We start from the raw sequence: 10,216 nt of genomic DNA on the forward strand, positions 1-10,216 counted from the left end.
ATTATGATTGTTCTGTAGTATCTTGCCACAGTGAAGCTACAGGTTGCAGGCAAGCACTGGAAATTGCACAAACCCACAACTTTATTTATATGGCACATTACAGATGCTTCACATACAGCAATGAGATAATCGCAGACGTTTTGTCCATTATAATAAGTAAATTTCCCAATTCTGCTCGAAAATATCGAGTAAACTGCCAAATTCAAGAAATGCCTTAAATCCCATGAGAGCTTTCAAATTTTACTGCTTTAAAAAACACGCAAATGCCACATCCAACATGGCGGTGACGTTGACGTACGAACACATGCTAACGATTTATCGTAACACTTCCTGTACGTCAGACATTACTTCCGGTGCATAGGGCATAGCTACGACAGGTCAATGTGTCCTTCCACACACGTGTGTTGCGGCATCACTCTCTAGCAGCCATAAAGTACCCGGTCGGAAGGGCTAGCTGTGTCTCCATTTTCAAACATGCTCAAGTCAGTTGTCCGCGCGGTGGGAGCCGCTCTCCGCCTTCCGAAGGCCTCCACAGCACGGGCTCTGCCTCTTACTTGCCCGACATTGTGCTCGCCAAGCGCGGCCACAGCCAGACCCTTCACCCGCTCACTCTGGATGATGAACGGCAACGGAGCTTCGGGGTACAGGCCGAAGCTGTTCACTTCCAAGCTGTTGAATCCATCGGCGTCGTGTGGATGCGATGCTATGCACACAGAGGGTAAATGGCATGATTTTAAAGTTGAATTAGTTACAAACCGGCTTAATGGCTTATTAAGAGTGCATTAGGGTGATCCTGGCTTATTTTTAAAACATCCTTATTCGTATTTTGTTCTCCTTTTACAGGTGACAAGGCATTTGGGGAATTTCTATTTGACGAAATCAAAGAGGAGAAAAAGCTTCAGAAAAGCGGGGTTCTCCCCAAGATATCCGGAGGTTGGGAACTGTCTATGGAGGGCACTGAGGCACTACTCACAAAACGCCTTGCTGGAGAAAAGTAAGGCACCTTCACTCTGTGGTCTATTTTGGCAGATCTCTAAATATTGGGTTTGACTTTTTCTCTGCGTCCCCTTCCAGAATCACGGTCACGTTCAATGTCAATAACAGCATTCTACCAAACTTTGCTGATGACTCGGAGCAAGGAGAGCAAAAACCAGGGGAAGAGGTACCAAAAAAAAAGTCCAGAATATTGTTTGAATGGCCCTCTTAAAATGATAAAAACCCGATTTGTCCTCACAGCCTGAAATTTTGTCGACACCCAACTTTGTTGTTGAAGTTACAAAAGAGGCTGCAAAAGATACACTAGTGATTGACTGTCAATTCCTTCAAGATGAGGTAAGAACAAAAGTGGCAGCACAACCCGCGACGGACGTTTGGGTGATCTTGATCTCCTCTGGATAGTTGTCACATGGTGAAGAGGAGGAGAGCGACATCTTTGGCATCTTTGAGGTCAGCTTCCAGCCAGAAGGGGATACAGACTGGAAAGAAACTAGCTACACACTCACCAAAGACTCTCTGAATGACGTGAGTATTGTCACAATAACCCCGTCCTGATGGATTTCACAGTTTCCCAGAAGTCTGGATTTACACGGCAGATAAATAATGCCGTTTTGTGTCTTTTCCCAGGACCTCTATGATCACATGATGGACTATCTGGCCGACCGGGGTGTCGACAACACCTTTGCAGATGAACTGATGGAGCTGAGCACTGCCATCGAACATCAACAGTACATCAAGTTTCTGGAAGAACTCAAAACCTTTGTGAAATGTAACTAATCTATTTATTGAGTCGAGGTGTTCCATTTTTGTCCGGTCCACACCAGCCGCAACTAACGCAAATATTTGTAGCACTTACTCAAAGATCATGTTGCGAGTTAGCTTCATTATTGGACAAGTTGTGTTCTGGACATTAATTGCGTATATTGTTTTTCAAGGTCAAAATGCGATTAAAACAGTTCAACATATAGTTATCGTGTTGTAATGAATTTTTATGTTCGCTAATTGAGTGTTACATTCATTAAACTGTTTTTGCAATCTGGCCAAAATAAAAAATAAAGTAACACCTCTCAGAAGACTAAAATGAAATATCCAAGAAAATAAAAATCCGCCCAAGCTACTTTTCTAAACGGTGAGTCGATATAAATAGGTATTGATTCAAAAATATGAATATTCAGTGAATGGTTGACAATAAAAACTGTAAAGATGGTTTCTAAAGTTCACATATACACAGGTTCTGTGATTCCCAACTGTAGGGATCTTTGTCATTTCACTTTAATTATTCCCCCAGCGCGGTCACATTGTGTTGCCTTAAAAAAAAAAAAAAAAGTCTATTAATAATTACCACCTCGGGCTTCCCTTCGGGACTTTAACACCATCGAAGTGGATAGAATGCTATTGCGCAATCGTGCGCTCAGGAAAAAGTAGTGTGGCCTTAAAGAAGCTCCCCAAATCCGTCACTGCATTAAAGGAGGAGCAGCAGAAGTCATGACCGTCGCATTTTGGTGAATTCCAACCAGGGCTATGGCGGATAAAGAAAGACTTAGTTCTGTCCACGACTCCGAGGCGGACCACGCTCGATCAACTGTCAGCGGGCCATCTTACGGGCCTTTCACCTACACGCAGGTCATTCACAGCGGACACTTTATGGTATCGTCGCCCCACCGCGACGCGTCGCCAGGCGGCGTGAAAGGCGGACGGTGCCCGAGATACGACTTCGACACGGTGAATCGAACCTGGTGCCAGACGTATCGCTACGGGCCGCGCAGCTCCGGCAGTCTAAGCATCGACCCCACACTCACGCGCCTCTTTGAGTGCATGTCCTTAGCCTACAGGTACGTAAAATATTTCGATTGCTTATTTTGAATTTTTGCAGCCCAAAAATTGTTTTTAAAACTTAGCAGAGGAGAAGTTTTTGCTTTCGTTTGTTGTGCAACAACTTGGAAACTTAGCTGGACTTTGATTCCAGTTGGCTGCACTGGATAGATTTGAGTGTTGCAGAACTTTTGCTGTATTTTTTGCTTCTCATAGTGATTTATTTTCATAAAGTCTAATGTAGGCTCGTTGGATCAATTATTTATTTTCATTCTATGTAGTAATGTAATGTACCTTTAATTTGAAAATGTAAATAATACTGCTCAGCCATGTATGATCTGCTAGTTACTTTGTTTGGATATTTGTTTGGATCCTCAACTGATGTTTCACCTTTTCCCCCCACACATTATTTGCTCTGCTGCATATATTTTTTTAATAACTAGACTACACTGTTTTTCCCTCTGGAGCAAATTGCCATCTCGGGTGTTTTGTGAGTGAGAGCTCCTGATGCTCTTCATTAGAAGCATATTCAAATGTGCTCTTTGGCTTGGCTACCTAGCAACTATTGAGTGTCTCACATTAGGAGTCTCCGGAAAACCACAATTAGCGAGATGTAGGCCCATTTGTTAAGATCGAATTACTCCTTAAGGCACAGGTGTCAAACTCAAGGCCCGGGGGCCAGATAGGGCCCACCACATCATTTTACGTGGCCCGCGAAGACAAATTTTGCATCAAATTCATGTGTCATTACTAGAATTGCAAATTGTCTTCACTTTTAATATCTTTTTTTTTTTTATATTTGACCAGTTTTTACTCGTCTGATTTGAAAAGGAGTTATTTGGCAGTTTGTTTTGTAGCTTTTACTGTATATAATGAGGTGCTCATACATTTCATATGTCATAATGGCCCTCCGAAAGAAGCTATGACTACAATGCGGCCCTGAAAAAAATGAGTTTAATACCCCTGCCTTAAGGTATGAAAAGGAAAGCAACACCATTGTTTTTCTCCCCCCCCCCCCCCCCCACCTTTTTAGCGGCAAGATTGTGTCCCCAAAATGGAAGTCTTTCAAAGGACTGCGGTTACTGTGGAGGGATAAGATCCGTCTAAACAATGCAATTTGGAGAGCGTGGTTCATCCAATGTGAGTCTATCGCACTTAAAATGTCTGTACATGAAATTGACATCATCTACGCAGGACCTGTACAGTGGCATTTTTTCTCTCTAAATACTATTTAGATGTGAAAAAGGGGAAAAATCCCGTGTGTGGCTTCAACACCCCATTGGAGGGATCTGAGGCAGATGCCCACAGAAAGCCTGAAGTAAGTTATTTGTTTTATTGTGGATTCCTCAATATACACCAATGCCTTCAAAATAATTATCTTTCATTTATATAGGCCATTGTATTAGAGGGCAGCTACTGGAAGCGGCGGATTGAGGTGGTCATCAAGGAGTATCACAAGTGGAGGATCTATTACAAGAAAAGAGTATGTATTATATTTATTAATTCATTTTTTTATCCCCAATTCCACACTTACCTCTATTTTATTGTTCCTTTGCAGCTTCAGAAAGAGAAGGATGGTATTATATCAATGCTGCAAGAGGTAAGTTTTTTTAATATGATGCATTCAAAAGCTCAATATAGGTAATTTAATACGAAGAAGAATGAAATTGTTCAATGTAAATACATTGAATTCAAGAGGTGCAATAGCACATTTAGAAAGTTTATCCTTTTTGTTTGATTTCAACTCAAAGCAAACCTATTGCACATTTAGCCATCGACATGAGAAAGCAAGACATAAAAAAATTGAGAACATTTTTCTTCAGTCATGCAGAAGTTTTATCCAGCAGATGTTGTTATCAATAAGGTCATGATGTAGACTCCATTAGGCAGACATATCCAGTCAGCCTAATGGAAGCAGCAGAAGCTACAATTAATTCAGGCTCATCTATTTTGCTACTTAGCTGTGTAAACTAGCTGCTGGTCAAATCCAAATTCAACAGGAAGTGACGGAGCTTTGTGATTGATGGGGGGGGGGCACCAGTCAAGTGGGGAACCAATTTTTAAGGTATAGATAATATTGTGACCAGAAAATATATATTGTTATACAAACATGAAGTTTGACCCTCATTTTGGCTTTAAGTATTGTTTACTTTTGAATTCTCTATGGTCACTATTTTTACAAAGTGGGTTTAGCATCAGTCAAATAACTAGTTAGGAAAATGGTGGCTTGAGATAAAAACGTCAACAACAAAACTTGCGTCATGTTTGGGCAATTGACGCAAGTTCATCGTGAGTAGCGACAATAACCCGCACGTTTCTTCAAGCCTCGTCTTTTTTTTTCTTTGTAGGGAAAAAAATGATCTACAGTTTAATCAAATCTGACCTACTTTCCGAAATGACGGATTAAAAAAAAAAAAAGTAAACCGCACCTTCAGCGGTGGCGTCACATTTGAAAACAATCAAAAGACGGTGAGAGAAAATAGAGGCGGAACAAAGCTGATGAGGATGGACACTACTCAAAATAATTTGGTAGTTTTCATCCTTTTTTAAAAATTTTTTATTTTAATGCATTGCTTTATGCCCAGAAGATTTTTTGGAAGAGTCTATTTAACCAAAAGATGAAAACTATTATTTAATTTACAACTTCCCTTTCATTTCAGCTTCATACCCGTTTCTACCAACACACACATCCCATCTCAATAATATAAAAAAAAATGAATGAAATGTGCATAGAGGAAAATCACTCCTAAAAGCCAATCACCGGAAGTCGGAAATTGCGTCTGTGCTTCCCACTTTAGTTGATGGGTCCTTCAATCTTCCTATTCACCTGCACGTGAGGATGACTACTGTCGTAGAATTAGGTCAGGGACAAAAGATCGCCCTTCTTATTGAAATGATGAGACGTCAAACTAAATGAACAAACCCGGCGTAATGATTACCTGGAAGGGGCTTGTGCTTTTCAACGCTATGCCCCACTTTTTTATTTTTCATCACACACGTGGTAATATTTACTCTTTTCTACCCGCACATGCATACTATTCTTCAGTGACGGTCAATCAAGGAGCAAAAACAAATTACAGGAGGAAGAGTCGCGTGCGTCAACGTAATCAAAATAGGCCGGCCGTCATACAGTGCGGGCTTCCCTATAAATGTCATCTCTGGTGTGGATGATCAGAATGAACACATCTTGGGCAGAATTCTGGAAAGGCTCTGTACGGATCTGCTTTTAGACGACAGGTTGTTGCTGAGTACTTTTTTTTTTCTGCATTAACAATCATGCAAAATGGGCGATTATTTGAATTTGTCTTGTATATGTTGTGTTGTCTGTAACAACTGTTAAGTTTTCTTGGCTCATGTATCCGAAGGGTCAAATCTGCCAGGAAAAGTTGGAGAAATGGTCCAGTCAGATGTATCCAGAGCCTGAGGCAACACCAGGGGAGGCTCCCATGTTTGACCTGGACTACCTCCTCCTGTCTGACATCTCTGACACCCTGTTCACCATGACACAGAAGCAATGCCCCTGGGCAAGCAGTGAGCGGCACAACAGTAAGTATCAAATGTTTCCAGACCTTCATCAAAATAGATGAATATAACATTTGTGGTGACATCAAAGTTTGTGGTGTTCCCAAAAGCTATTATGAGGATTTTAGTCTTTTTTTTTATTAACATATTATTAGGAACATAACTTTACATATTGATCTTGGTATTTTTTTTCTGTGCTGTATTTTTTTTTTTTTTGGGCCAAAGAAGCAGTTTGGTTTAAGCCCTGTGAAATCTGCCTAGTGACAAATGGCTGTTAATATTATAACATGAGCAGCAAATTTGGTTTCCATTCCATTTCTAATTCTGAATCAGATGGAAACATAACATTCTTTCATCCAATTCATTACAATCTTGTCTCCCTCCTCAGCATATACAACAAATGCTGATATGATTCAACCAGGCCTGACTCCTCTTCAGCCCAACTTGGATGATTTCATGGATATACCAGGTACCTGTCATTTTGCCCCCCCCCCCCCCCTTCAGAATAAAACTAAATGATGATATTAAACTGTTTCATGCATGTCATCATGGAGATGCCAACATTTAAAAAGGTATCTCGTCTCTTTTTGCTGTGCCTTTTCACAGATATCTTCATGAACTCTGGTCTTCAGCCATGTGATCAGATGGCTTTTGCAGACTCTGGCTATTTTGAAAGTTCATCCAGCCTTACCCCCGTTGGAGCCACCATGCACACAGCTCCTCAATTACTCGGTGACAGCGAGCTCTCACAGGTACTTGCGCAGGATATGCTCCATCGCAGTCTGGTCCATCAAATCACGAGTGGCTTTTTCTGCAGGCTACTTTGTCATCCAGCAGTTTGCCACATGCTTCATCATCTCAAAGGGAAGGGCTAAACCAGGACTGCAGCGGCTACCACCCGAGCTCGCTACCTTATGGACCCCAGTCGTACGCCGATCCCGTTCTTCCCTTCCCCGGCGACGTTGAGCAGGGCTTCTCCTCAGCCGTTCCATTTTTTTACCCACTCCCGTGTCACAAGTTCGGCTACCACACCAGCGCCGGCGTCACGCCGACCGTCATCACTCACACTGCTTCCACAGTGAGCGCTACGCAGCAAGCTAACAGATACCCGTACCACCAAGCTCCGTGCCGTTCCCTCGGTTACGTGTCCGAACCGGTTCAAGCAGACCAGCCTCCGGGAGGCGCGTCGCACTGCTTTGCGGTTCCTGAACGAGTGTCTGCTGCACCAGTGCCAGGGAAACACAAGCAGAAGAAAGAAAGCGAGAGGACATTCGGTCCAACTGTGGGGCTATCTTCTGGTTCCTTCACTGCACCCACGAGCTGTCTGGCTAAGCTGCTCTCTACAGGTGCTCCCCCTCTTTATTTTTTTATTTTTAAATCATCATAAAAAGTAGCACAAACATGATTAAATTGTTTTTTCTTACAGGGAAGACATCGGTGGGGTTTGAAAGTACTCACGTAACAGTCAAAGGTCAAAAGTCCCCATCTCCCGGTGCTTCGGTGAGCACGCCTGCAGCAGTAAACAATCTAGATCAACTATCTCATCAACGTTGCTGTAGAAACACATAATTAAGCTACAGCTACTCTGGCAATGTTCTGTCTCGCTCTTTGATTTGTTCCTCTCATGGAGAAAAAGTGCTAGATGTTAGATGAGACATAATAAGCAGAAAATATAAGTGTGATGATTTTATTTTGAAGATTCCTTAGTGTGTAAAATATGTCTTGGCAGCAGGCTTCCTCCTCCAGAGCAGCTTCATCTCAAGTGCAACATGGAGCCATTTGGCACGGAGTCATCCCAGCGCAGCACAAGCAGAGTTCAGCTCAGGGTCAGAGTCAAAGCTCCAAAAGCCCAACGGCGCCCGCCGCCCTGCTGGTTGATGACACTGCACACAACAGCGCAGCCCTTCTCGTTCCTAAGACTGAGAAACTGTCACCTGTCCAGCTTTATGGCACAGACAGAAGTAGCTTAACAGGTAAGCGCACTCAAGTGAGATGGATTTTCTTCTCATACTGTTGTGGGCTGTTGTAAAGCAAATATATGTGTGGTGCTGAAGTGGACAGCTCCCCGGTAATTTTAATTTGTCAAGATTTTCCGGAGATTAAATAAATATTGAAACAATTGGGAATTGACAGAAACTTAAGTGTTATTTGATTTTCCAGGTTACACAGGCCAGACATCACCTCCAAACCTGCTCGAGAAATCTTCTAATCCTGAATCTCCACATTCAGGCTTCCTGGGGTATGGAATGATAGAAATGAGTAAGGTAAAGTACATCAGATGTTCTTTAATAGGAAAAGGTGGTGCTGAATCTGCCGAAATGTGCCAAGATACACTCAATGTGTGATGTTCCATGTCTACTCCAGCAAACAGAGACCAGGAGGATGACTCACATATCAGCTGAACAGAAGAGACGTTTCAACATCAAAATGGGCTTTGACACTTTACACGACCTGGTGACGACACTTAGCTCCCAGCCGAGCATCAAGGTACATTGAAAGGACGCACGGGATTATTCAACAGTGATTCCAAATCATGCAGCATTTTATCCACCTCAGATTAGCAAAGCCACCACCTTGCAGAAGACCGCCGAGTACATCAGTAAGATGCAGCAGGAGAGAGCTCTGCTCCACGAGGAGGCTCAGAGACTCCGAGATGAGATCCAGCTACTGAATTCTGCCATCAAGTGAGACCTTTAGTTGACTTGGAGGCCTCTTTGGGATATTTGAATGGAGTCCAACACACCAAAGCCAAGTTAAGATCGTCTTCATTATTTTATTTTTTTTGCAGTGCGTGCCAACAGCAACTACCGGCCACGGGTGTGCCCATCACACGACATCGATTTGACCACATGAGGCAAAAGTTCCGGGAATACGTCCAGGCCCAAACTCTGCAAAACTGGAAGTTCTGGATTGTATCCTTAACTGTGAGCGTACAGGGAGGAAACAAGTAATTTGTCTAAATACTAGTGAGCTTGTGTGACACAGAAAAATTGGACACATCAGTCTTGAAAATACCAAAACAATACATTTGTTTCAGAAAGCAAACTATCATAGTGACTTATTTCCTCAACTTGGTGTCAGTTCAGCATCATCATCGAACCACTATTTGAGTCCTATAATGGAATGGTGTCCACTGCCAGTGTGGAACAACTCTGCCAATCCACTTTGTCCTGGCTGGACCAACACTGTTCTCTGCCTTCTCTAAGACCCAGTCAGTCTTTTTTATTGTTGCACTTGACCTTTGCACTTGTCTGATTATTTGCGTCTCCATCCGCAGTGGTCCTGAGTTCACTCCGTCTCCTGAGCACAACGACGTCCATCCTAACTGAGCCAAGACTGCTGCCTGAGCAGGCCACCCTCGCTGTCACACAGGGTGACCCCTCTACTACCTTAGACCACTCCATACAGCAACCTGCTCAAGTCCATATGCGCAACATGTGATGGAAAAAAAAAAAAGACTGAAATAATTAGAAGCAGTTATTCAAAATAGAAAAACAACCCGTTATTTCATTTTCATTCAAATATAAAAATACCAAAATTGAAATACGGCTTGATTTTGTCATTTATTACAACGGCTCAGAGCTGCCAACATTTTTCGTATTGACCAGCAGATGGCGACGGAAAACGGTCTTCTGTAATGATCCATAAAGACAAAAATTAAAAAACATATATTGCCTTTGAATTGTGGTTCAGCAAGCATTTTGTGTCCGTATATATTGTGACCAACAATTAAAGAAAAAAAATCCCATGTTGTGTTTGGAGCTCCTTGGTTTGTGGCAGCTAATTTTTTGAAGACACTTCTCAGTCTTGATGTAGTTGTTGTATTTTGTTATTTTTAGGCCAAGGAAACACCGGCACGTCTTAATTCCTCCAGTAGATGTCGCTA

General features: G+C 42.4%; 2 protein-coding genes across 3 annotated transcripts; both read left to right on the top strand.

Moving 5' to 3' along the window:
- The first annotated feature begins 328 nt into the window (after positions 1-328).
- LOC119133755 (complement component 1, q subcomponent binding protein) lies at positions 329-1,963 on the top strand. The gene is made up of 6 exons (XM_037269891.1): positions 329-718; positions 844-994; positions 1,075-1,162; positions 1,237-1,332; positions 1,399-1,521; positions 1,624-1,963. The coding sequence occupies exons 1-6, from the start codon at positions 475-477 to the stop codon at positions 1,771-1,773; spliced, it is 852 nt and encodes a 283-aa protein (XP_037125786.1). The 5' UTR covers positions 329-474; the 3' UTR covers positions 1,774-1,963.
- Positions 1,964-2,365: 402 nt separating this feature from the next.
- On the top strand, positions 2,366-10,064 carry LOC119133754 (carbohydrate-responsive element-binding protein). 2 transcript variants are annotated; one of them, XM_037269890.1, is made up of 17 exons: positions 2,366-2,828; positions 3,842-3,948; positions 4,044-4,126; positions 4,202-4,291; positions 4,367-4,408; positions 6,174-6,354; positions 6,719-6,799; positions 6,937-7,082; positions 7,148-7,676; positions 7,757-7,830; positions 8,063-8,303; positions 8,491-8,594; positions 8,695-8,817; positions 8,887-9,014; positions 9,119-9,242; positions 9,412-9,541; positions 9,608-9,771. In XM_037269890.1, the coding sequence occupies exons 1-17, from the start codon at positions 2,518-2,520 to the stop codon at positions 9,769-9,771; spliced, it is 2,658 nt and encodes an 885-aa protein (XP_037125785.1). In that variant the 5' UTR covers positions 2,366-2,517. The 2 variants fall into 2 exon arrangements, with proteins under 2 accessions (XP_037125785.1, XP_037125784.1); XM_037269889.1 differs by having other exon boundaries at positions 2,367-2,828; positions 8,060-8,303; positions 9,608-10,064.
- Positions 10,065-10,216: the final 152 nt, after the last annotated feature.

Source organism: Syngnathus acus, chromosome 14 (assembly GCF_901709675.1).
Source record: "Syngnathus acus chromosome 14, fSynAcu1.2, whole genome shotgun sequence".
NCBI classification, from domain to species: Eukaryota; Metazoa; Chordata; class Actinopteri; order Syngnathiformes; family Syngnathidae; genus Syngnathus; species Syngnathus acus.